A 27858-nucleotide genomic window follows, 5' to 3' on the forward strand; every position below is an offset into this window, starting at 1 on the left:
TCTTGTGCTGGATGATGGAGCTCTTGCTGCAAATCTTTTCAGTGGGCTTGGCATTTCTCTCAAATCCCCAGAACTGATGTTGGTAATAGTTTGCAGGTTATGTTATAATGCTTTTAATAAGGTTCATAAAGGTAAAGGTGATATGCTTAATTAAGCACCATGCCATGTATGGAAGAATGGAAGTATAATTCCATGTATTCTTAACCATGACATGATACAGAAATATATGGCAGGGCATGTAGCATATGCAGAGAATTCATAAATGTGTACAAAAATGGTTCATAAACGTGTTGACTAAATACTGTCGGTTAAGGACCGGTAAAAAAATTGCAAATTACTAAACAGAAAAACCATTTACAAGTTTTTAACATCCACATTAGAGGGCAGGTAAGTTAACACACTTATCTTTCCTAAGAATCGACCATAGAATATAGCATATAATCGACTCGAAGAAGTCGATTTACTTCGAAGGTTTATGTATTCAGCCAATAGAGAGTGGAGATGGCAGACTGCAGACCACGTTAGAGTGGTTTTAACAGCGGCTGTGTGCGTTTTATGTTCGGTGTTTGGTTAGCGTAAGCCTTGGCTATGGCTGCAGATGATAGACTTAGAGTAATCGCTCGTCATCTTGGTGCGGGGAAAAAGAATGTTTTTCAAATGTCGGCAGCAATGCATTTATGTTCTTCTGAAAACCAGTCCTTTGAACCTGTTCGTGGGCGCGTAGCAGTTCCGACTGGGCCACAAAGCGACGCTAGAAAGCAAAGAAGTAAAACTGTTGATAGTGTTGTTCCTAAGAACAGGTAAGAGTTTTTATTGTATTTGTGTTGGGTTGCACAACATTTCGTTACGTATTTATTTCTTATCAGTGCTCCTAAGGCATTCAGCTATGCATTTTTTGTTTTTATGTCGGAGATTGACGTTTCCGATACCAAGTTACGTAGCAGGTGGTGATTGTTAATAAAAAGAGGGATTTTGTGGAAATAATGAGAAAGATTCTTTAAAACTGGACTTGGATTAAGTTTAAACATGCTTTGGGACGTAGGTAAAAGGGATAATAAATAGTGTTTGGAACATTGTTCGATCTGAAAACGTTCAATCGAAGCAGGATTTAAGATTCTCATGGCGGTGAGTACGAAGATGGCTGTCATCTGGGCTGTGGCACCGTGTAGTCTGGTAGAATTTTACTAAGGTTTTAGAGGTCGTTGCTGCATCCATCATAAGGGCGATAAATAAACTTTTACCAGACTACATGTCACAATAATGCAGAGGACAGCAATCTTCAGACTCACCGCTGTGAAAGCCACAAATGTTACAATTCTATTATGCTGTGGGTAATAGCCTATGTGGGCCCTAGAATAACATTTAATTTGTCTATGAAGGAAGAATGATCATTAAACTACTGCTGGGTGTCCAGTGCGTAGTCTGGCATTTCTGTGAGGTGGACATAAAATGTCAGAGACCTTGCATATTTGTTTGTGCATATTATTATTGGCACATTGCTCAGTAATAACAAATCATAGTGATAATAAACATAGCGAAAAACTGTCATAATTATGCTAATGTGGCTGTCAATACACAATCTACAGATGTCATGTAAATTATGTGTGCAGAAGTTTTTAACTTCATTAAATCTTTGCTGCTATAAGGAGTTTTTGGCAGTGTATATTTTCACTATAATGTTGACACGTTTGTTGTGCTATGTAATATGTGAAACTATTGCTGTGATTGTAATTCAGGGATAGGTGAGAGCATGTGACAGTACATTCATTGTCCAGGATCGTCCTTGAGCTTTTTTTTTGTAAAAAAAAGGAAGGAAAGTAGGCGTATGGTAGATATCACAATGCTTTCTGTTACCAACTTTTGAAACCATTAGCATTTATGAAAATTAGTGTACATGTTGTGCTGCTGGAGGTCACCCAAACCTTGTATTTTTTAATATCCTGAAACTGGTAATAGCAACATCGTGGGCACTTGAAAGTGTGAGGGAAACAGTAGCACCGCTTAATACAGAATGCTGAAATTACGTAGGTTATCAAATAAAATTATTAAGATGAGTTCCTTTATACAAAGGACTGCGTCTGCGTAGCACCAAATTTTGATGCCCACAGCTGTTATTTACGCTGTTTAGTACCTATTTTTGAAACTATAATTTAGTTCCCTTCTTTCTCAACTACAGTGTTTCTAATTTTATTCCCTCATTCACATCTAATTTTATATGGGTTTTCCTGTATTTCTTAAATCTGCAACATTAGTACAATTTATTATTCTCTTATAAGTTACATGCTCATTAATATTAAGCCATTTGCTTCTAAATCCTGCAAAATGTCCCAGTGTTATTTTTTCTAATTCTTCTCTTAATATTTATTGTTGTAATAGGTTATTGAAAAATATGCAACTTTTATTGAGGTTATTTTTGTGTGGATATAGAACATTAAATGTATCTCAGAAATTGTGTGAAATATTGTTTGAAAGTCAGCATTTACAGACATGGTGTTGAGGTTATATCTGACAGATTCAACATAGAATTTTTTGTGGGTTTCCTCAGTCCCTCCAGGAAAATTCCAGAATAGCATCCTAAATTAGGATGTGGGCGGTTTCTTACAGATTTCTCCTATTTATTACTCAGTGATCATCCCATTAATGTACATTGTGTATTCTAAACTTTGGTTAGTACCATTTGGAAAACCATAAATAAATACATAAAAATAAAACACTGTGACATTTTACAAGGGCAAGCAGTTATAAAGAAATATTGATCCAGAATTTTAATTCATGGTCTGCATTTCATTTTATTGCTATATGTATCATAAAATTATTCTTCACTTTACAGGTCAGGCATTCAATGCCTGCTGTCACTTCAGAGCTAATCTCCTTTTTAGCCGTCCTACATTTTTTCTTCTCTGTGACTTATACAGAAATGCTAATATAGGCAGTCACTCTTGATTATGAACGTAAATTATGGGACTGTGACATCAAGAGCATAATACTTGTGTACATTCAGGAAGTATGCTTTATGAGTTACACCTGGAACTTTTTTCGCTGAGTTAATAAAGAAATTGTGTAATCAAACCCAAATTCTCACCTTCAACCTTACAAATACCTGCATTGTTTAGATTATTAAAAAGGTTAATTAACAAAAATAACAATCATGTGAATACACACACACACAAATAGTTATCTGTACAGTACTTTTTCATATGTCCTTGTTATCATCAAGTTTTCGTATCATTATTTTTCAAAAAAATCTTTATTTTGTTTAAATTTTCCTGTATATCTAGAATATATACAGAATAGTATTGTATAATATCTATAGAAGAATTGTCATGTTCAGAGACATTAGCGTGCCTTCTGTTTCTGTTATGCAAATACTAAAATAGTTGTTATCAGCACAGTGCATTTTGATGTGTCCTTGTCGTTGTCAGTTATTTTAAAGAATATTAATTGTCTTACATTTTACCATAGAATGTGCTGGGTTTTAATGTCATTCAGACAGTTACTGCATTTGGAAGCGTTAGTTTCTTCGTTGTATGCCTGCTATGTCAATTTTTATCAGCAATGAGAACCTAAACACAATTCCTAAATAGAGGCCCACCTCTTGTTGGCCATCCATAATTCTAGGGCAAGACAGTGGATACTGTTTAATGTCCATGTATGGCCACTGAGCTGAGGTACTTCAGTCAGTGAGCGACTGGGTTACAGATTATTTAAGTGGGGTTTGATTCCTGGCACTGGTGTCTTATTCTGAGCAATATTAGCGATCGGTGTTATCTGTTTATTACTCTCCATTATTCACCTGTAGTCATTAATATTACAGACATCAACTGACAAACTTTGTTGAGACTTGGGATGAACATTTATTCGTTGGAGAGATCTCCTTATTTTAACTGACTTACTGGAGCGGAATTTTCCTTGAGAACCTGATTGCAGTTAATCAAGAAAATTTTCATCTTTTATGGAATCAAATGGTTCATTACCAAGTTCACAAGAGTCCGCCACTGGACTGTATCCTGTCCCTGTGTAATCCCATCCACATTGTGGCACCATATTCTTTAGTATTATCCTTAAATCTGTTTCTAAATCTTACAAAAGGGCCTCTTCCCTACAGATTTCCTGTTTAAAATTTTGTATGTGTTTCATATCTCCCATATGCATGCTACATGCCATGTCCATCTATTTTTTTATTCGATCGTTGCCATTGTATTTGGCAAAGAGTGCAAATTTTGAAGCACAGAACTGTGAGACTTTCTCCATCCTCCTGTTACTTTGTCTTAAATACCCTTAATCTAGGTCCTGCCCTCAGAGCAAGGCACCAGATTTCACATGGGCACAAAACTTAAAGTTCTGTCTATTTTAATTTTAGGTTTTCAGTTCAGAGAGAAGAAGAAACAAGATTGTGATCTGCATCGTAGCAAACTGTCTCCAGAATTTAATCTGTGAACTTTTGTTAGAATGACTTTTTTTAGGGAAATTGAAAGTAACAGAATGCCGACTATGTAACACATTTTCATTATTTACAAATAAATTATTGTACAGCCAGAACCAGTGGAAAATGTTTTTATGTTCCTTTGTGTATCGTCTGCACTCTGGTGTAAGGTTCTGGAAGGTAAAGTGGTAATTTACTCTCCGTTGTAGTGACAGCAATGCGCTTAAAATCTAGTGGTGGCTTTATTCTGTTTTTTTTTTTAAATGTAGGTTGTATTTCTTTTTATTTAAATACACTCTTGTCAACTGCGTAGGCTGTTACGAGGACTGTCAATATTTATTGGGAAACGTGTGAATTAAAACAGTGATTCGCTGCTTCAAGGCACGTACTTGTCCATGTGCGCACATGAGCACATTTAGCAAAGCTATAAAAGACATCATCCAGGAGAATTCTGAGATTTGAACTTGGTTCCCACTGGGGATGACCCAAGTGAGCAAAACAGTACACCAACACATTTTGGGGTTGTTGTTGATGTGAATTAGCTGATTATTTTATCTCATGAATGTCCAATACCTTTGAATTTCTTATGTTGTGCAGTCTTTATCTTGTCGTTCATTAGGTGTCTCTTTCTTCCTTCTTTTATCCTTCAATTTCTGAACTTGACTGTACTCCTTCACAATCTTTCACAGAGGCGGTATACAGTCAAACCAACAACCGGCTCCAAGTCGGTTAATGCACGGCGTGCATTGCGGTAGTGCAGTGTTTCCATACCGAGCGCTTTAAAGGAGACCAGCCAAATAGACTCTTATTGGATTGTGTGGGACTGCATGACAAAGAATTTGAAGGCATTGAACATTCATCATGCCTGTCTGTTTACAGATTTTCTTGCTTAGTTCAGAATGTACTTCTTGACTTCTGTTTCAGGCAAGAGTTGCTAAAATGGAATGGTTGGGGGTACAAGGATTCAAAGTTTGTCGTGGAGAACAGAATTATTTCCTTCACAGGAAATCGGTATGTCATCTCATTCCGAGTGGTTTTGAGTAAATGGGTTTGTATGATTTGTTTTTATGTGTTGAAAGTAACGGCACTTGTCATTTCTGTTGCTAGGTATGCCATTGGCGAACTCTCTCTTCCCTTTTTCACAAAGTGGGTTTTGGATAAATTTGATATTGATTGGGATTCTGCAAGAAGTTCTCAGCCAATGCCTAAAGACGACAATTTACCATCGCCCATTGTGGATGCAGGTACTGTCCAATTCTGTGATTTAGATTTGGTACACTATTCCAGAGCATATTTAAATATTTTTAGCATGTGTTAAGTTGCATGCCATTTGTGTGATCCACTATTATTTGCAGTGTGCTGCAGCCTGTATTTTACTGTAAATGTGCCAGCGACTAGACAAATCAACCACTAATACTTCTTGGTGATTTAACCTGTCAGAATGTTTCCTTTCAGTATAGTCTGTTTTAGTGAAAGATTTCCCAAGCCTGGAGTGGGGCGTGGTAGTAAAAATAATTTCTTATAACATGTCACCACATATTTTTTCGATCTATGATGGCTCGTTGTTTACGATCGTACAAAAAGTTAAATATAAGTAGTTTTCTCTTTCGTACAAGAAAATATCAAACAAATCCTGCATATTTTTCTAAGATCTGACAACAACTTCATGACACTACATAAATAGCACTAGCGTTATTTTCATCTCATCAGGTGACTGTTGGAGTTGGTGATTTTAGAAGATTAAAAAAAGGCGTAGATGCTCATATTGATTTTTTTAATTGACTCGCTAAGAGCTGTCGTTGGAAGATAAAAATACTTGTTCATTATTATTATGATAGATCTACTGACATGTGGAAAGCAGCAAACTGACAGAAAACTGTTTTCTTAAAGGCCATTTATTCTGTGACGACACTGGTTTTTAAAATGACATAGTAACTTATAGGTAAATGATCAGCTAACTCAGAATATTCTGTCCCATTGGTGTATAACATTTTTTAAAACTAGCTGATAAGGCTTAGCAGGTAATGTTTAATTTTTGGGGCTTATGTATTAATAACCCGTATCCCCGAAGGCCTTATCAGTTGTTTGTTGAAACAAAATTTGTTTCAGTTGTATCTTATCTTAACTACACAACTTCTGTCTTCAGTTCATCAAGGATTTGTGACACACTGTTTGATTTGCAGTTTGCATTTTCTGGGCACCAATACTTTGTGAGCACACTGTGCTGTCCATCCTACGAAGTGAAATTTTATGTGTGACACCAAGATAAGTGCCCACGGAATATGATTTTGGGCTGTGTTGATCGGTTGAGATCAGCAATCTTACTTGACATAAATGCTCGTTATGATTCTGTTTCACGTAGTAATTTTGAAAGTCAACTTTTGTCGCCCATGTACTCTTGATCCAGGTGGTCACTGTAGCGTACCACCAAACCATTAATCCTTGGAGTTGAACTCTGGTTGGCCACCCTGTGGTATGGGGCTCTCAGTCCTCTTTTTCAATATGATAAAGATTAATAGTTACTCAGGTAGTCAAGGAATTATTTTTTTTGCATGGATCTCGAAGGTTCAGCACATTTTTTGCAGAAAGTTATTCCATTAAATATGTTAATGTTTTGTATATATTAAAATAAATTCTAAATGAAACAGATGTGATACTTCTTCTGTTTCTTACGTTTTTTACTTATTATTCATGTGGTTAGCCATTTTCAGAAGGTTTATTGATATATAATTATTAAGCATAATTTATTTATAGGTTAGATAGCATTCAGTGTACCGAGGCTAGTGAAAGGATAGCAATGTAAATACTCCCAACTGCTTTCGTGTAGAATATTTAATAGACGTCCTCTTATGCTACGCATTTAAAGTATTCAGTGTGGATACGTACTAAATTTCTGTCTGTGTTAAGCACTTGACATCCTGCCTTCGTATGAGAAAAGTAAACTTTGATTTATGTGTGTAGAATACTTAATAGCTGATGCAAGTGAATGTGCTTAAGCGCTTATTACTTGTTTTGTGCCAGACGAACGTAAAGTTTTTTTGTTTACTTATATTTCTCTGCTTGTATGAAGCTATTTATGTTAACGAGCTGTAGAATAATTAGCAATAAAAAACTATTTGCAGTTATGGTGGTTAATGTACTTTGTGGAGTTGTAAAAATGTGGAGTCATTATTTTGTTTAGTGATGACAAAACCTTAGAGGTCAAATCATGACCTTGTGGGCTGTGGGTGTCCCACTTGTGGATGTTGGTTTGATTCCCGGTTGACCACACTTGTAGTCTTGTTTGGGATCTTGCAGCATTTATTTATTTTCAGTCCATTTTCTTCGCATCGTCTTCTTACGAAAGAACTGTAATAGTTCGCCTTTCTTCTGTTGAAGGCGTAAGTGGCTTAAGTATGTTTAAGAATGTATGGAGCTTTACCTTCACTCACGTTGTGCCTTTATGGCGTGATACTCGAGCAAAATATTTCTGTCCGTTTCAAGTCAGTTGTGTTGTTGTTATTTAAGCGCCGGTTTTGAATATTATCCTGTTGACAGGCTGACCCACAGCGACGATGATGTCGATAACAACGATAATGATAATTCTTTGATTTGTGAATTTGTGAAAGAAAGTAGAAATGATGCATTTAATTATATTTATTGCAGAATTTCTAGATGAGTTGCGTCACCTGCAGATGTCTTTTTCTCTTGATGGCGTCGATCGCTTGATACGGTCACATGGGCACACCCTGCACGACATCTTTATGTTGAGAGAAGGAGCGTTTGAACGGATCGCAGACATAGTGGCTTGGCCAGGTGAGGCAATGTGGCATGCAGGTATTTTGGGAAAGTAGGTAAAAGAAAGTGAATGAATCTATTAATATGGGCGACAAACAAATTGTGGGTTGCGTTACTAGGAATGTGAAGAGAGATCTATTGTAATCACTGCTCTCACTGAATACAGTGTTTGTACAACACTTTATTTCCTCACCAAGGTTGCTTTATGCTAGCTGTTGGAGCTTTGTAAATATTCTAGAATGTGTACAATAGACTTTTTGTTTTGTTGGAAGTTCAGAATTAAAATATGGTAAATTATTTTTTTTTCTTTGGGAGTATCTATGTTGGTAGGTAAATAAGTCAGTTTTATGTTCAGAAATAATATTACCTTGTCACACATTGCAGTCCGTGTGGAGAGAAATTTGTAAATTCTGCCTTGAGGTACAATTATGTAATGATTTACAGTTGAATGAGTCATGAGTAATTTTGGAAAAAATTGACACAAAACTGTCCCCTCACTCAGTGTGAAGCACCATTCAGACGCTTTCTTAAGAACTTTGAGCGTGTGATGATATGATATCACAGATTAACAGATTGTTTTCTAATGTGCCAAGCTGTGTTATTTAAATATGATTTCAAATAGAAAATTACCCATTAAAAATGATGGGAAGATCTAAAGTATTAATTAAAACACATTTTTATTGAATAGTCTAACAAAGCAGCATATAAAAATTAAAAAAATAAAAGAACTTACTGTTGCTTAATCAAGGAATATAATCTGGTTTAATGTAGTGCAAACAGTGATTTTAAAAATTGAACATCCAACCAGTATATATGTCAACGTACATCAGACGCTGTACATTATTTGATCAATTTGAAAAAGGAGATAGATATGGTAATTTGGCGAGAAGACGTGAAGAGGAGAGGCAGATTCAAAACCAGGCCCAGATGCTAGAATACTATTAAAAGTGGATTCCACATTCATCTCCAGGACACCAAATCTTGATACGTGAACTGGATGATCAGGGAGGCCATTGAGATTGAGCTACGGTCAGCAGCGTGAACAGGGAGGATGCTCTGTCATTCTTTTACAGATTATATGAGGTCATGTGAAGGCGTCTTTCAGTCCCAGACAAAACATTTCACCTACCACATGAAGAAACCTTTCTTAGTGGCTTTTGCCGGATAAATTAGAAAAAGATCATCGTCAAACAGGTCATGAAATATATTGTACTTCTGTTGTAGCGTGGGAGACGTCCGGAAGTTTTTTCGTGACTCCTTCCATCTCCTTACAGATTCTTCCGTGTTCCTGCCGAGGTGCTGAAAATGTCTTTAAATGTAAGAGAATTTGGTGTGAAGTGCTGAAGCAGAACTCATTGATTAGGATAATATGTCTGTTATAGAATGTCACGATGACATTGTAAAGTTGGTACAGCTTGCACAGAAACATGACGTTGTCATCATCCCTTTTGGCGGGGGTACCAGTGTGTCCGGAGCGGTGTCCTGTCCTGCTGAAGAATCTCGCACGATTATGGCCTTGGATACTTCACAGATGGTATGAAGTAATTTGATATTTATGTTTTCACTGCTTAGTTTTGTGATGTGTGGGTTAGACGGTGGTTCTCAAACTTCTTATATCTGCGAAACCCTTTTGATAATTACGCACTTTTGTAGAACCCTTGAAACTGAAACTTATATTTTTTAAGGAAACAAATTTTTAATTTAAAACTGGATATGCAGAAAGGTCCACAACCTACTTTTATAAACACGAAATATTTGCTTTCCCGATGTGACAGCAGGACCTGATTGCCGGCCACAAGGGAGTTGAAGTCGGATACAATTTTGAAAAGGGCCGTATCCTAATTTCGTGGTCTTCGTTAAACCTATATCAGTATTATGTATCTCTGCTGCTAGAAATTTTGAGAATGGTGTTTCACACGTATGTAGATTTAAATGGAAGTATCTTCTTCTCAGCTGTACTTGAAATGTGTGAAAAATCTCTCTTCAGACCAGCTCTAATTTGTTCAGAGGAATTATTGAGTGCATCTTTAAAATCTGTGTTTTTTTGAAATGTCAGTCAATTGTTTTGTTAATAATCCTCTGTGAGAAGGAGCATAATCAGGTTTCATAACTACTGAAAACCTTTGGCAGGCGAAAAATTCTCTCTCGATGCAATTTTCAGTTTTTATAAATGTTCTGATATTTCTGCAAGGACATTGTCACGTACCTGAGTCTGAAGTCTGTTAAAAGACTCGTCCAGCGTTGGAAAACAGCCTGTGGCGTGTTTTAAGTGTATGTCCTTCAGAACACTCAGTTATTTTTGTGCTGAGATAGTTGTACCTTGGGATAATAAATTCATTTCAGGATTATTATTGTGGGAGAGGGGGTTATGCCCATCTATCTTGTGTTCATGTTGTCTGTGAGTATAATACATGTGATGAGTCTCATTGCCGACATGCTGGGGCTTGTTCCGACAGAATCGTATTTTGTGGCTGGATCGAGAAAACTTGGTCGCGTGCTGCGAGGCTGGGATTATTGGCCAGGACTTGGAACGAGAGCTGCATCAGCAAGGATTCACTTCTGGACATGAACCCGACTCATATGAATTTTCAAGGTCAGTTTTGATCAGTGTGTTTCCTGGGCTGCTCAGCCTGCTTTCATCGCACTGTTGTATGCGGAATGTGCATCAATCAGATTTAATTTGGAACAAAATTGACAAATGTGGAGTACCACTTTACATATATATATATATATATATATATATATATATATATATATATATATATATATTTGAAGTTTTTTTAACAAAATTAAAGACAGTTATATTATATTTTACCAACAAATGACATAGAAGTTAGACATATGTATTTTTCTCTGTAATCCATATGTTTTTGGGTGTATTTTGTGTAGTGTCAGTCCACTATATTTCTGATTCCATCAGCGTAAAGTGTCTTCTGGTTAGGTCTTAAGCTGCATCTTTCCGTGACTCATTTCAGATGCAATATTATCAGTGATGTCAGTTCTGGGTGTTCTACTGATCTGCTTCTTCATCTCAGCGCAAGTTAGTGGCTTTTCAGGATATGTATCATCAAAACACGTTGGCAGTTCTGTAAAACCTACCCATTCATGAACATTGCCGTTGCTCATACGTTAAATTTTGCCACTTTTGGGTGTCCTCCGACTACAAAATCAGATCACTTGTATTTGTTGAATTCTGTCATTGGAGCCGCCATGTTAATTTCAGCACAGCAGGATTTTTCTCTTGGCCACGACGTCCAGATGGGCTCTGAGACCTGCCCAGCCTCCTATCCAGCATATACCAAGGTTCTTTTTTCAGAGGGAAGTGGTTGGGGCATGTACCACTCACCTCCATCTAGTGCCAAAGTTAAGAATGCATATTTTACCGTGTCTTGATGCTGCTGATTAATCTGTGTTGGTTTCGTGTTCAGCTTGGGCGGCTGGGTCGCCACACGGGCGTCAGGGATGAAGAAGAATATGTATGGCAACATTGAGGATCTCCTTGTACACGTGCGCATGGTAACTCCTACTGGGGTGTTGGAGAAGAGTTGCCAAGTGCCAAGAATGTCGTGCGGTCCTGATTTTAATCACGTAGTTCTCGGATCGGAAGGTTCGTTGTTTGGCTTTATGCATTTATATTCTGAGCTCCAGTAGACATATTTTAACATACCTTAACCCTGCGCTTTGCCCACAAAGTTTATTTTTCGTCTTTGGGTAAATGGATGTAATTACCCGAAACAGTTACGAAGTGCCAGAGGAAGTCACAAAATGTATCTCTTACAATATTATTGAAAACATTGCGTGCAAAAATTATCTCAGATTTTGGATTTGTTTTACTAGCAGATACTTTCGTTCTCTTAAATAATGAGATCTTAGGGGTCCTAGATGAGACTTTTTGTATATTTCTGAGTTCCTCTAGGCAAATGCTGGAATATGCTGTACTTCAAAATGGGTCATCTCCCTCGCTGCTTGCCGCACCCTTCCATATTTATTATTCTCAGTCCTATCTTATACCAGGGACTACGCTTGTGCTCGTGTTTGGAGTGCCTTAAATGTTCTCTTAAACGTGATACCTACTCTAAAGAGTCGTACGACAGCATTTTTCTCTTCACGTCACATGTTAATTACATTCATTATAAATTTATATGCATCCCCCCCCCCTTTCTTACCTTTTCAAAATGGAATTGAGTATGCGTTATCATCCCAATTACATAAATTCTGTGATACAGTACCTTGTTTATCTGTTTGTTTGCTTGTATTTGTTTTGCATGCCTTCTTCTTCTTCTTTTAATCTAATTTTCGTAATTTAATTTAATTAATATTACAAAGATATTGATGTATTCATCAGCAGTTTTCCTTTGTGTACGAACTTCCTCTACACTCGTGTAATTTTTTGATAATCTATTTGTTGTTATTGGCCTCCTGGCTGTTCGTGCAGCACGCCAATAATAAAGAATTGAAAACATTGAATTTTGTTGGCAATCGTGGTAGTCGTCTTTCATAAAAAGCAGGGCGACCTGCCGATTGACTGTCAGCTTCTCAACGACTTTGCTCTCTGTACATAGTGAAGTTATTTATTCCTTTATTTTCGTGTTCTGGACGTGTTTGTTTCTCCTTTCTAAGGGACCCTGGGAGTGATTACAGAAGTGATAATCAAGGTGCGTCCATTGCCGAAGTGCAAGAAGTTTGGTTCTATCGCGTTTCCAAACTTTGAGTCAGGGTTCCTGACCATGCGTGAGGTTGCAAAGCAGGTAAGAGGAAACAAACATGGCAGTTGTAGCTCAAAACTTTTTTAACGCCTTGAAGACTTCTGTAAGTGGCGTCATGCGACCCTAACCTCGCAGCTACTTTCAAGTGGCAACAGTTGCAGGCGTCTTCTTTTAAAAATATCTCGGAGATGTGGTACGGCTGTTCGGACAGAGCGGCTGGCCCCCACGCGTAGGGAAGAATGATGGCGAAGTGCGAGGGGCATGTTTTAAAGAAATTGTGGCCGTGCTATTTGTGTGTTAAATCAGGATAGGAAAGGAAATGAAAAATACTTGAGGTTGCAGCGTGAACACTTCTCGAAGGAAGAAAGTAGTCTGTTAGGAACTCGTCTGAGAAGACGAAGACTTTGACAGCGTTGGTGTAGTGGGCGATCGGGACAAATCTTTTGGTTCTACGACGGAAACGAATTATTTGAACGCACAAGTGTCTGTTGTATGCTCGGGAGAAATGTGGTTTCAGGGAGTGAGTTTTCCTGTATTAAATGATCATAATTTTATGTTGGACTATATTTTTAAAGGACGTATTCTTTTGAAGTTGCATGTGACACTTTATTCTCATCATTGGGTTCACAACTGCTGTGAAAATTATTTTGAGACGTGCGATGCGTTCTTTGTTATTGTGCACGAATAGTGAAAGTGGCGTATTTTTCTAATTTGCCGTAATGCATTCAAGAATTTCAGTAACGTGGAAGTCCTGCTGAAACTGAAAGGTGTTTTGACATTAAAACTTCTTTTGTGATGGTTTAGTGCATTTGTCGTTCTACCGGTTGTTGCTGTTAGAAACATGGAAATAAGTTAATATATAAACATACGTATCTACTCTTCTTGTTTATGTCCAAACAAAATTATCTGAGAACGATGTTAAGTAATCACAAGATGTTTTGGTGGAAATGTTAGTAGATCAAGAGAGAGGGGGAGGGAACTGGAGAAAGGTACGTGAAATGCAAGAACGCGCACTCCTGTGTGAAAGTTGACCCACAAGTGTGGAAACAGCTCGAGGAAGAAGTTAAATCAAGGAGCGTTAGGTTGTGAGTGGTCTGCGTGACTCGGATAAGGAGAAACAAGAAATGCAGATGAAATTTTGATTGAGAAATGTCATTCAGGGTCAATATTAAGCGGTTGTGACGATGGTGTTACACTCAGGGTCGCTAAATTCTTGGACTTTGTCCATCGTCTGGAGGATGGAAATGTTCGGTTTCCTAAACGCCGTGTTCTTCTGAATACCATACGATGGACGGACTCCAAGAATTTAGTGATCCCGAGGTCATTCAGAGTGTTCACATGGAGAGCCGCTAAACAATGACGAGGTAAATTGAAGGGAAGTAATTTTACTGATAGCTCAGGTGGTAGTTGCCAGCGTCTTACTATGAAGGATCAGATTTGCATTCAAGGCAGCCTGAGTTGGACGTAGTGGCAGTGGGAAGGGTTTCTCTGTGAATTTTTCTCTCTTTTCCTCCACCACTGCTCCATATTCACCCGTGTATCATCTGGGGGATGGACAGTAGAGGCCTCAGTTATACGGCTACGTTTTCGTTCCAGAGATGCCAACCGGCATCCATAAGGCTCATGGACAATGAGCAGTTCAAGTTTGGACAGTCACTGCGACCCGAAGCGGGGTACTTTGGCCTCTTACTGGATGGCCTGAAGAAGATGTACATTACCAAGATAAAGGGATTTGACGTGGACCAGATGTGTGTCACCACTTTAGTGTTTGAAGGTACGTATGAGAGATTTTATTTCAAGCCTAAATTAAATTTGAAAGATTTTTGCGAAGATGTTGATGTTGGTAAAAACTGCGCGGTGTTGTTATATCCTCGTGATTTACGTCTGTCTCATAAGTTTTCATAGCTGCCATGTTGGCGTTACTTACGGTTTGTCATTTATTATAAGCAGCACATTTTGTACAGGTGACCCTAATGACGTTGAAGTTCAAGAAAAGAAGATTTACGGAATTGCGGCTAAGTATGGTGGAATTCCAGCCGGAGAAGTAAATGGAGAACGGGGCTACATGCTTACTTTTGTGATTGCTTACATTCGTGTAAGTAAATTTCTGCTCTAACTTCAGTGTTGCTTAGTGTTTGGCTTGTATTTAAGTGTTTTAAAGAAATCGGTCGCGGATCACGATTTCTTCCTTTGCCTTTCTTGAACATTTAAATAAGTTCCGGTTACTGCTTATTCAGACAAATAATTTGTTATGTGCCAGAGGCGGAACGAACGCGTGTAAAGTGAGGGGATAAGATGATCGTGTCTGTAGTGTGCGTTGTACACCCATCATATACTACATACATGCTGTTCATTAACTGTTAACACTTTGTTTAAAATGTTCCTGATACGATATCTTGTTGTCCCGTTTGCTCTAAAAATAAAGATGTTCACCTGCAGTGTGGAATTTGGCATTTTAAATAGTGGTAGCTTGTTTTACCATAAATAGTTCATCACATATGTCTCATTAGATATCGTTTTCCCCCCTAACAGGACCTGGCCTTGGAGTATAATATCGTTGCAGAATCATTCGAGACCTCCGTTTCATGGGATCGTACTCTGTCCTTGTGTAACAACGTTAAACGTCGGTTAACAAATGAATGCAAAGGTAATTATTATTGTTGTTATATTATCCACTGAATCAACCCTTTGTAGCCATTTTAATGACATCAATTCAAGGAATTGTTTTGCATGAGGAAACCAGATCTAAAATTTTGTTTATCGTTAGTAAATTTGTTTAGAAAACTTTGTTTGTTTGTGTTTACTGTGCTTATGCAGCCACTGTATTTGTAATGAGTCCAAACAGAATGTAGAGACTTGTTTGTGATCTGCCATCATACCGATTGATGACCTCAAGAGACAGCTTTTTGTCAATGTAAACAAAAGGTATTTTGTGTAATTTTGGCATATTTATGTAGATTAAATGTAGTGGACTCCAGCATTTTACAGACAGAAAAGGCTTAAATTAATTCATAGGTGCCTAAGTGAGAAACATTGCTTGACTTTGTGTGCTTTTCCCTCCAACCTCCGTCCCGTCTTTTTTTGTGCCCTTGACGTCTAGTAGTGTCTGGCAAAAAATGAGCAGATGTTTCTCTTTGTTTCCAGCTGCCGGCATCCAGCACCACCTGATCTCTTGTCGCGTCACTCAGACGTACGACGTGGGCAGTTGCGTGTATTTCTATTTTGGATTCAAGTGGAATGGCGTTGGCAACCCGCTCGATACTTATGAACGTCTGGAGCAGATAGCTCGCGATGAGATTTTGGCTTCGGGAGGTAGTCTCTCACACCATCACGGCGTTGGTAAATTGCGATCAAAATGGTTCCCGTCTCAGGTGTCAAAGCTAGGGGTCGACCTGTACCAAGCCACAAAAAGGCAGCTTGATCCTAGAAACATTTTTGCAAATGGAAATATAAGTAAACTACATTCATGATTTTCCAGAGACGTAACTTACGACGGTACAGAATTTTTTGGCTAGTCATTAATTGAGAAGTAAAATGAAAATAGAAAAGAGAAAGGCGTGAAATAACTGAACTGTGTTAATTGTAAAAAAACTCTTATTTTTGCATTTCATTTGTTTCTTTGTGAATCATGATGTATCATGTTATCATGTTGCTTTGCGTAGTTCAGGCAGGATTGATTGTGACAGGTAGAAAGGAATTAAGTATGTGTTCAAAATGGCTGTCTTCTGAGATGTTCTCGTAGACACCGATCAATTTCTACCAGAGTACGTGGCGCGTCATCCCGGAAGACGGCTGTCACTGCGATGAGAACGCGAGGGCCCAGTCTTGTTGGTCTGCATGGTGCTGCCACCCAGTTTGAAGAATCTTAACTGCAATGTTGTTTAATGTCAGATGTTTTGAGTACAATTTTGACGCTTGTGGCAATATTTCTCAATTTTGAGAAAACATGTTTTAGTATTGAGAATTTGGTTGTTTGTTGGGTTTTTTGTTTGTTTTTTTTGTTTGTTTTTTTGTTTGCATGACACTTACGTGAGTTTAGATTTTCGCTGTAAGATTATGTTCATGTAATACGCAGCAAAAGAGTTAAGGAACGAGGTGTGAGTGAATAAAAGGATGACGCTGCAGTCAGTTTCGGGGGTAACGGAGTGAGATCAGTCACTTCTGATTTTATAAATCACCTTTACGTAGCTGAAAGGAAAGAATTTTGATTGCTATAAGTACGTGATTTCAGGGTTGATGAAATATCAAGGTAAGTGTGCATTTAGGTTGTACGTTCTGAACGTCTGCTGCTTTGGAATGTGGGACGTGTCACGACTTGTCCGTCTAGAAGGAATGGAAGCTGACGGACTTCAATGGAGCATGTTAGCGCTTAGACAACTGATAGTGAGCAGGAACCAAGGTTGGACATGAAACGTTACTGAGAACGCTGGATCGTTGTAGATAAATTGCTTGTTGGGGAGCCCAGTGCAGATGAACTTGATTGCTTTGTACTGTGCACATGTTCCACTAGCATCTGTGCAGTTTGTGCACGTTTTGTATCTCCACACCCAGATTGTGTTGCCGTGGCACGTAGCTAGCCTTGAGGACTGCGTATTCTGTACTGTGTTCATGGAAGCCATTGTAATATTTTGTGTTATTTTTTTAATGAAAGTCTTCTTTTAAAGTGCCTTATGTTTTAATTGCTTTAAATTTGTAACATGTGCAAAAGTTTTGGCTTATAGAGCTTTATAAGGGGCTTGTGTTCGTGTGTGATGGGTTTATGGCTTATTTTTAAGTCCAGTGTTTTATATGAAGTACTGTACAGAATGTCGTGCCATTATGTAATGGTTGTATCCTAAAATAATGGTGTTACTTGGTAATAATACAACATACTTGTGTGGTTCATGAGTGAAGCTTAACTAATTGATGTAATGATCATTTTCCCCCCACAGTTACGTGAAATATGGTGTGTAGGTTGGCGTAGCAGGTATGTATGCATGTGCGTTACTTTGTAGAGACATGATTTAATTCCTGGCCAGGTGTTGGCTATCCTGAGACATTGATGGTTTTTGCCTTAAAATAGGTCTTTGCCACACTTCTGCCCTTCACAGTTCATCATTCATGGAAATCAAATAATCTACCAACTTCTAAACTATATATATCATACTCTTGCATTTCTCATTTTCATGTTTTTATTCTGAAACAGTTAATCATTCACGTTCTTTCAAATAACTTTCTTTGTTGCTGTACGAAAGCCTTCACATTAATGTATTTTGGTTTCTGTTAATTTCATCATATATTTGTGGTTAAGCAGAGTGGTTTGGCCTAAGATCCGAAGACTTATTTTATTATCTGGGGGAAAAAACTATGTTGTGTGGCTTTTTTAAGCTGCAAGTTTCCTATAACCTCTACTTCATTTTGTCAATCAGTTTTGCATTGTTCAAGAATAAAACATTTTTATTATGAATGTTCATAAACTGGGTAACAGGAGTGAACAGTTATACCAACCTCTAGTGTCTGCTTATTTGACGAATTAGTCTGGTTAAGTGCAGTACATAAACGTGGACCTAATCTCTATATCACTATAATATATATGCAACTTTATAAAGTTTATTCAAGTTATAAGCAAGAGGAATCACCAGCGAAAGTGTAAACCTAACGTCTTAATATATGAAGAGAGAAAAAGTATTGCTATCGGACTTAACGAAGGTTGCGGAATTTCTATATTTCAGGTTACTCTTGTTGAGCAGTGACACCTGTGAATATTGTACAGTTGCATATAGTAGGCTGTGAATGAGCGAACAGTCGTTTGTTTCAAGGTAGTGTTTCCGTTCCCGTAATGGTGGTAACATTTGTACGTGAGGCTGTGGAGTTCGTGTGTATCGTGGAATGTGAATTGGTGTAAACTTCTGGACGATTTATTCTCTTCAAAATAGGAAGCTAGAAGTTGTCAACAAAGTTACCAGTCAAGTAATATCGTGTCGAAGAGCTCTTTAACCTGAAACCAACAGAATAGCCAAAGTGAGTACTTCGTTTGCATGCATGTAAACCTAAAACTACTGGAGTTGATGTGTCCATAACGATCAAAAGAGATGTAGCCTATGATCAAACTGTATTCGTACATGCCTGTCGTTGATTTCAGACGCGTTCAACAAGAAAATAATACGTTCGGTTTTGGTGTTTGTCACATCGAGGCTACCAGTACATAAACGGAACATATTAGATATGACTCAGACTGCACTACAAAATGTCTTTCTCCGTAAAATGTACTAAAGGAAGAAGATTACGTCACACATAATATTTACTTTATTAAAATTTAAAAATTTGTTAGGGCAACATGTTTCGATCCCATATGATCATCCATGATGGACGTCTTCGCTTGTTTGGTATGGAATTTCTTTGTCGTGCCATATGTGGAGTTGTTTCAGACGTTTCTCTTTTCCTTGAGTGTTCGTGCCAGTGCTTATAAGTTGCCATGGAATAGGAGGTGCGTTACTGCCTAAATATGCGTGAGTTATGTGGTTGTTTATTATGCAACTTCTATATTATTCTGTCTAAATAATTTCGTCCTGATGGTGAGAACTAAAATGTGCCCCATATTTATGAGGTGTTTGTGCAAGTCTTTCTAGCATCTCTCTCTCTCTCTGCGCGAGCTGCCCAGTTTGGGAAATGCAGCGTTGTGTTTTGCGTAGGCCTTGGTTGTTCCAGAAATAAAATACGAAGAGTTTTTAATCGCGTGTTTATCTCATCTTTAATTGATACGGTCGTAAAGCTTCGTGATGACAATTAGCACTGTCTTTAAGACGATTAGTTATTGGTCCCGAAACGGGCGTGGGTGCTTTTATCCACAACCTGACAAGGGAGGCTGAGCCAGGGGGCACGCTACCAGACGCATTCCGCCATCACGACATCCCTGGTTGAAACAAAGAAACTTATACGCGTTTCTAGACGACGATTACAAACTGTAAAATCCGTCGTCGTGTAATTCTCTCTATTCACCTATTTGTTCGTCTCTGTTTTGACCGTACTTAATTATAATTGCGTTATTAAATTGTTGAGAGTCGCGGAGTGAGGTGAGTGGTCGTCCCAGCGTGCACCGCGTGCAGTCTATTTGTTGTCGTGCTTGTGGTTCGTAATTGCGCTCGGGTTTATCATCATTAGACCCACACAGCTGGTCGCGCCACAGCGGGTAGTGTCACATTACCCTAACCCCAACCATTTCTCGCCTTAGAGACACCTGCGTGGTGTTTGCTGGCTTCTTTCAAGGGTTTTCTGGTCACTCCCACGCTCCGTCAGCGCTGTTAATCGCACAAAATTTCCATCTCAAAGATTAAATTCTAAATTATTTCTAAAATAAACACTTTTCAGCCTTTATTGATTAAAGTAACTCCCGCAGGTCCTAAACCAACAACCCCAAGGCCCACCTCCCTAAGATCCATCTTGATGTTATCCTCCCATCTCCTTCGTCTGACCAGTGGTCGTCTTCCAGAAGGATTCCATACCAAAATCTAATATACACCCCCCATGCATGCTACATGTTAAGCCCATCGGAGCCTCCTAGATCCCACGCTGCATAGGCGAACGCGTGTAGTTAAAACAGCGTCTTTAAAATTCCAAGGGCCACTGAGGAGGACATTTCGTGGTTTTCCGCAGTCCTCCTATGGGAGTGCCTTGTTAAAACGTACAGCGAGAACCTCAGAACTTACAATCTTGAAATGGTTATTAAAATAAGGTCAGAGGACGTGTGTGGGACTCGTGTGGCCTCGGGTAGGGTCCTTGAGACTGGGTGTCGTACATCAGTGGTTCTGAGACTTATTTTGCTCCCGGCGCGTGTAACTTCGATACGAAACGTCTGCTTCGGAAATCTCTGCTTCAGTTATCCACCCGCACGTGGCAGCCGTTCTTAAAGCACGCGGCTTCACCTGAATATGCTGCATTTTAAATAACTTATTAACAGCCAGAAAAATCAAACTGAGTTTTATTTATAAAGGAAACTGCGGGAAAAATTGCAAATCGAAGAACGTTTGAGGGCGTGTAGCACAGACGAGAGCGATGAGAAATTAATGCAGAATTTTAGAGATGGGTATTGGATTGAGCTGGCTCAGGGTAGGGACGCTGGAGGGATTACGTGCGTAACTGTGTGTTTGTACGTACGCGCGCTCATGCGCGAGCCCTTTTATTTTTGGGAAACTCCGTCTCTCACTTTCAGAGACGAACGTGAGAATTGTTTTTGACCTTGGAATCTTACGTCTCGCCGTTTGTGTTTCAGAGATCGTTTCACAATTTTCTAGCCACGTCCTCGCACACATTTTAGACTTTTTATTATTATTCGTAGGGGCAGTAAAGGCGACACTGATCCTCGATGTTACGCCGGACATTAAGCACTCGTCTTGTTCTTTTACCCCCCTCCCCCCCTTCCAGGTGCCCCCTTAAATCTCCTAATGACGGGCTAAGGCAGAGGACGCACGTCCCTCCCACACCGCATTGAATAATGCAGTTTGCTGTGCGGTGGATTGTTCTGGATTCAGCTTTTTTCTAATTTTATGCTCCGGTTAACTTTTGCTTTGTGGGCGCCGCGGGTTGGGGGGAGGGGAGGGGGGGGGCAACGGGCGTGGAATATTTTATAGCTGCGTCGTATGGAGCGTGTGAGCTTTTTGTGGTAACAGTGAACGAAGGAGTTCGCCCTCTTCGAGAACAGACGTACTTGAGACTGTGACAGGTGAGTAACACGACAGTACTGTTAATTTCGCGTTGTTCCTTTACTCAGGATAATGCTGAGACACAACTGGTGTTGCCACATTACGGTAGTCATGAAGCTGACAGTCGCTCAGTCGTTAATTCGTGTTTGTGTAGAAAAGATCGTCAGACTGTGTAGCAACTAATGTAGGCCGATCGATTGATTAGATCGTGCCATAATTTAAGGAACTGATATATCGACATTTGCCTGAAAGGACTGAGGAAAACCATGAAAAATGTAGATCAGGATAGCCGGTTTCCGGGCCGAGATATGAACCCTGGACCTCCCGAATACGAAGCAAGGCCGCTAGCTGGACACACGGCCGCTTCTTTGAGTAACATCACGTCTTATTTTGGTTTCTTACGTGATCGGATTCCGTGGGCGATCGGTGGCCAAACAAATTTTAGTTGCGTGAGCAGGCTAGCTCAGTCTAATTGGCCTTTCTCGAGTCCAGGTTGGCCCCGGGACCATACCACAAACCCTCTTATAAGGGCGGCTATTTGCATGGGATAAGGCGACCGGAACGTAAAGCTAACCTAACCTCCGTCTTCTTGCGTGGTGCTTAAATCTTTTAAAGCCCAGTGGTAACTATATATACCACATGCTTTAATGACTAGTAAGTTTATTTAGAGATTATTTCGTAAAACAGCCTTAACCAACTAATCGTTGACATAGAGCCGATCTGTGTTTTCTTCGCGGTACGGACTGGTTACTTAGATGAGCTTCGGGGTTAAAAGAGTTGACAGTTTGTTTCTGAAACGTCCGCTGTAAGGCAAAAATGATGTCGGCTGTGTAGCCTCTACAAATATTCCTGTTTCATTAATTGAATTTATTAATCGTCTGTTAATACTACTTGTTACGATTACGTGCATTTATTAGGCTCTTGTTGTGATGTGTTACTTTAGAATGCACAGTAAAGATTCGCGTTATTTAAATTAATTACAGTCTAAAATGTTGAGTCTTCATTTGCCTAAGTAGCGCATAGGAATCACATTAAGTGTGCGCCTGAACATTGCTTCCAGTTTTCTTACCCGGATCTGAGATCTGTAAGTTACTTCGATTATGTGGATGTTACTGCGTAGGAGAACTGAGTTGATCAGAACTCCTAGATGACTCAGGAATTCCTCATTGGGGCCTCTGCGCCTGTCTCTCGCGTACAAGAAGAACTCAATCTAACAAGACGTGACTCATCAGCGCTGTTATTGTGATACAATTTAATTACGGAATCGGAATTTGTGCTTCAAGTGACTACAGAATGCTGGTCTTGGGAAGGCCAGAGAAACAGGGCGCAGGTACAGCTAACAGGCATTGTGCTGAGTGCGTTAATTATCCATCTGGCGATGGCTGAAATTGTACATTTTGTGGGTACTGTAATTGGCAGATATTCCGATTAATTTTAATTGCTCTAATTTTACCCACGAATTCACACGGCTCTAGAAATTCATCACGTGGTTTTTGAATGAAGTTGTTAAAAATACGTTTATCCGTATTACAAACTTACATCGAGCAGGTTAGCTTAGCGATACAGCTCTAGACTTTCATTCTGAGCGTGTCGGTTCGAATCACGGCCGGGCTAACGTCTATCCCGAATTTAGATTCTGTTTGTCGTGCGTAGTTGAATGAATGTTTCTAGGTTTTATTCCAGTGGCTGGCAGGATGACCTTACTGACGAAGTGGCCCCAGAATCTGCTACGGGCACTGAGGAAGGAAATCGCAACAAACCTCAGTCTCCGCCCCGAGCGTCAAACTCGGGACTTTCGGAATAGGAATTAACCTCAGAGGCGGGTGAAACGCATTCGGTTGCAGAACTTACAGGGTTTAAATTGCCTCCGGTCTGATTAATCCGTGGCCTGCGTTGTTGTACAGAGCACAGAGCCATTCGTTGCTTGGTAACGTTGACCAAAATGTCATATCACGTCTTTAGATTCCAGAACTTGGACTGAAATAAGACTAACTTTATGCTTATTTCTTGTTTCGCCTTGGGCGATGTGAGGGGCGGTGTTAGTTCAGTTGAACAGGGCACTATCGCCGACGTTTCGGATCACCTTTCTTGGAGTTATATGATATAATTCTATAGTAAATCAGTTGTATTAGTCCTAGTGTGAATATTTATGCCCGTAATGTTTTTGTTCGCTCAGAGCATCAATGAATTAGGAATTTTAGCGACTTTCCCCCCCTTCAAAGAGGAATTTTAAGAGGTGCAGTCCTCTTTACTCTCCTCACAGCGGCTTCGAATCGTTATCAACTGACAGCGCCGATCGCATGTCGCGGGAACTGACTGTACTTAGTTGACCTGGCTGTTGGTCCATTAACCACTCCACTTCGAAATGGGGCACTTCACTGACCGACCTGCGTCATCTGTTGTGCTCAGTTTCAGGCCGTGTCATTAAGAAGCAAGTGGATATTTTCCTTCCTTGGAAGTAACTCGCTGCTGAACTGTGGACATCGTCAGTGGGACAAGGATTTGATTGACGTTATAAATTCTTTGTTGTCTTGTGAGAGACGCGAATCTCTCGCTTGTTTGATTCTGTAGCGTCGTGGGAGCTGAAGGGCTGTGAGCAGATAAGCGAGCGTGTTTGGCTGATGCGAAGGACGGATTGGGAATCTTTTTCATATTTGGTCTTCATCGTACTCGGTTCGCCACAGTCGTTTCTTGTTTGGTCTTTTTCCACACAGAAATTTATAGTCCACTCTAAGCCCCTTCACTTACACCACAAACACTAAGAGAGCGGTAGACTTAACAAATAATGAAATTTGGCGTTTAAGTTAAAGTCTCACATCACTCTTCTCTGTTTGCATCAGCAGGTTCTTTTCATAGCTTTAAATTTAGAGATTTCATTGGATGTTCTTCTGGGTCTGAATCGTGCGCTGTGTTCAGTCACTTCACAGTGGCGTTTAATTAACTATTAATAATTATTCCAGTTCTGAGCAGCATGAATCCTATAATTGGTATTAGTAGCCCATTTGTCGCTTGTTAACGTGCGTAATATATCCGTATTACGATATTTACCCCCCCCTCCCCCTCTGTACGTAACCAGACGCACACGTACGTATTTATCGCTGTTAAACAGCTACCACCAGACCGTGTCTAATTTACACGTAAGATTTGCGGACAGGTTCGTTGTAGCCACATGTACTCGTATTGCCGATTTATAAAATGTTTCTGATATGCATGAAAGTCGAAATGTTAGCTTTGTGTACGTTTTTTTTTGGGGGGGGGATTTAATAATGACTTTGCTCCAAACTGAGCGACATCTATCGTTAGACGTTGGTAAATATCACCTCCCTTTTACCTAAAAGTATTGCCTTCGATTTCTTCAGTATTACAGCATTTATTCGAGAGTGTAATTTATTATTGAGCCCAAACTACGATCGCGATAAACCTAATCTAAAGCTGAGTCTTCTGTCTGTAGCTACATTTAAGGGCGTTTGCTAAAATGACGTATTTTATTCTGAAAGACCGACACTTCTCTGGAACAAACACATACGCGTCACAAAACACTGATTTATGTACGAGATACTTGTAATGGTTAGGCTGATACTAGGTCTAATAACATACATATTATTTCCCTAAAATGGCGGACATACAGAGAAAAAGTTCCTGACTTGAAGCGAACCATTAAAGAAATACTTCTGAGGACAGGCGATGGGTTGGGAGACGCCCGGTGATCTCGCACGCGACAGGTGTAATACAGGTGTGCAGCGGTCTTAGATGAAGTTTCTGACGCTTAAACTGGGAGCAACGGCCGGTCACTTGATGGCCGCCATTACTGCGACATACGCGTTTTGCTTGGTGTTAGTTAGTGATAAAGCTTCAGATGCAGTTGCTAATGTGCTCACTCTTTTATGACTGATGTGAACTGTAGAAATATGTCGTCTGTGTAACTAAGCAATTTTTTCTCTTGTATCTCCAAAGATAAAGTAATAGCAGGCAGTTAGTTTTCGTAAATTGTTTCCGATACTTCTCGTACTGAGTGATTTTCGAACAGTTAAGGTAGACAAGGACAATAGGCACTGCTTTGTTGCCTGCCAGGCAAACAAGCTTTTTTAATAAATCGGTTAGCGCTGGGTTTTTGGCGGCTGTTGCAGAGTTCCGCTTATACGAAGCCGTTTCCGAGGTCAGGATTTCTTCGGCAAAGCCTTTGCACGACCGCCAGAAATTTCAAAACTTCGTACTTGTCCTTGTAGAATGGCTGCACTTCCAAAATCTGTGGTGTTAAGGAGAAGTGGGTGACGTTAGAAATTTTTGTTTTAATAATGAGATGACCGAGTGGCACATCTACGTCCATAACAGAATGGATTGAAAACTAATCATGGAACTAAATCACAATGCTTTTTAATCAGTTTCGTCGAAAACTATGTCTTCTCCTGAATTGTGACGTAACACCACAGATACTAGCTCTGATTAAATAAATATTAGTGATCGGTTAATTTTTAAACACTCTGTATAAGGCCACATCCATTACAACTGAATAACCGTGTTCAGTTTCGTTCACGCCCCCATACGTCTGAATCTCCATCATCTGTGCCCCGGCTTCTCTATACGCGAACTGTACACCTGGAGGAGAGTAGCGGATGCTGGCGGTGCAGGAGCTGGGGGAGGGGGCAGGGTTTCACAGCATCCTTAGCGCAATTAGGAGTCTAGATAGCAGTGCAGAGGTTGTATCCATCAGCTATGACTCAAGGAGTCCCCATGGTAACATCAATAACAAAAGTATACCAGAAGGCGATAAATTTGCGCAGATACCGGGTTGTTTTTCACTCTGCGATTGGTTGGTTCTCCTCATGCGATGGAAGGGTCCCTAAAGATGCATATAAAGGAGGGAGGAAACCTTCCCCTACCCCCTCTACAAGAATGTTACTGTCACATTTTAAATGGACGATGGAAAAGACAAGTTATGTATGCAAGGCAGAGGTCAAGATACGAAGTGTACAAATGCATCTCTTCTTTGTACTGGTGTCTTCACACGAAATGAACCACTGTGGGCCAGTTTGGCAGTGTGCAGTTTACAGCCGGTCCAATGAGTTATTTCATTTGAGACTACTTAAGATATTCTTAAAAGTAATTTCTTCTGTGGAATTTGCAATCCGAAAATGTTTATTGTAATAAATAATCACATGCAGGGCCCAGGGGTTTAATTGAACAGCTGACCAATGAATTATCTCCTTTTAGGGAATCCACATTTTCACAACTTGTTTTTGCAAGATATATACTTTCTTGTTACTGTTAAGTTTTATACAAATTTGCGAATGCTGTGTTACCTGAATCCACTTCATCTCCACGAGAATATGATACGGTGGCACTTGCTATGAAAACGTACGAATGCAAATGTAAACTGCGAGATTCTCGGACAAATTTAGTGTTTTCGTAGAAGTGCCAAGTTCAAATGGATTTGGAAACAAGGAATTTCGGATTCCCCTGACTTCGTCCTGGAATAAATACGGGACTTGACAATGCCTAGGCCACAATTCTGTCACGGGTCACCAGTCATAGGAGGAGGATCACAGTTCTTCGTAGTTCTGCACTTAATCGTGGGTTATTTAACGACGCTGAGTCAGAGGTTGTGAACATTTAAACGAGGAAGTCGTCTACGACCACTTCTAGATGATGTCTAGTATGAGGTGAGGTAAAGCTGAAACTTTTGAGATCAGAGATGTTATTTTTGAGGATTATGATGATGATGTTATAGGGTTTACCGCCATGTGCACTCGTTGGTATATACAAAGTTTCGGGGAGGCATACCATCTCCGCCTTCAGGGCTGAAGTTGGAGACAGTACGTTTGCCACAAATGCTGGCGTCCATCGATTAGTCTACTCGGCGCCAAAACTGAAATAAACATCGTAATCTAGCTCAGACTTGTTTTTAAGTAGACCCATGTAATGTACTACAATTGCAGAACGTTGTTTGTAGGAACGAGGGTGGGCGGTGGGAATGTGAGTTTTCCTGAACGCCCGTCACCAGCAGAATTAATCAGAGCTGAAAATAATTAGCGTCGTGTTGCTTAAAGTCAGAACATTGGCCGTCATGTGAGTCCCCTGTTCCTGCAGGATGGATTGGGAGATGCAGCGCGCATATTCCTTGCTTATTAACTGCTGTTTGTTGAGCGGAAACTCGTCACGTCCTGAAGACTCTCTGATGTAACTTCTCATTCGCCTATTTGTTTTAATGCTAACTGACGTCCTTAAGTAACGATTACGTCCGTTTAGCTCAGTGGTGACGCGTGTGGCTGGCGTT

The 27858-nt window shown here is 39.7% G+C and overlaps 2 protein-coding genes across 2 annotated transcripts in view; both read left to right on the plus strand.

Annotated features, from left to right (window-relative positions):
* Nucleotides 1–474: 474 nt before the first annotated feature.
* On the plus strand, nt 475–17793 carry Agps (alkyldihydroxyacetonephosphate synthase). Its single transcript, XM_087340461.1, has 12 exons — nt 475–800; nt 5348–5434; nt 5531–5667; nt 8069–8218; nt 9583–9734; nt 10657–10793; nt 11629–11807; nt 12821–12948; nt 14503–14680; nt 14871–15001; nt 15439–15553; nt 16051–17793. The coding sequence occupies exons 1-12, from the start codon at nt 589–591 to the stop codon at nt 16374–16376; spliced, it is 1932 nt and encodes a 643-aa protein (XP_087196587.1). The 5' UTR covers nt 475–588; the 3' UTR covers nt 16377–17793.
* Nucleotides 17794–18660: 867 nt separating this feature from the next.
* Nucleotides 18661–27858, plus strand: part of LOC110836787 (uncharacterized) — a 648071-nt gene continuing 638873 nt past the window's right edge. The window contains exon 1 of the mRNA XM_087340435.1: nt 18661–18906. The gene's annotated coding sequence lies outside the window, so the exon portion shown is untranslated. The remainder of the gene's footprint in view (nt 18907–27858) is intronic.

The sequence above is a fragment of the Zootermopsis nevadensis genome, unplaced genomic scaffold, assembly GCF_977971745.1.
Source record: "Zootermopsis nevadensis isolate Lab colony 2312 unplaced genomic scaffold, Znev_1.0 Znev_ptg000061l, whole genome shotgun sequence".
NCBI lineage: Eukaryota > Metazoa > Arthropoda > Insecta > Blattodea > Termopsidae > Zootermopsis > Zootermopsis nevadensis.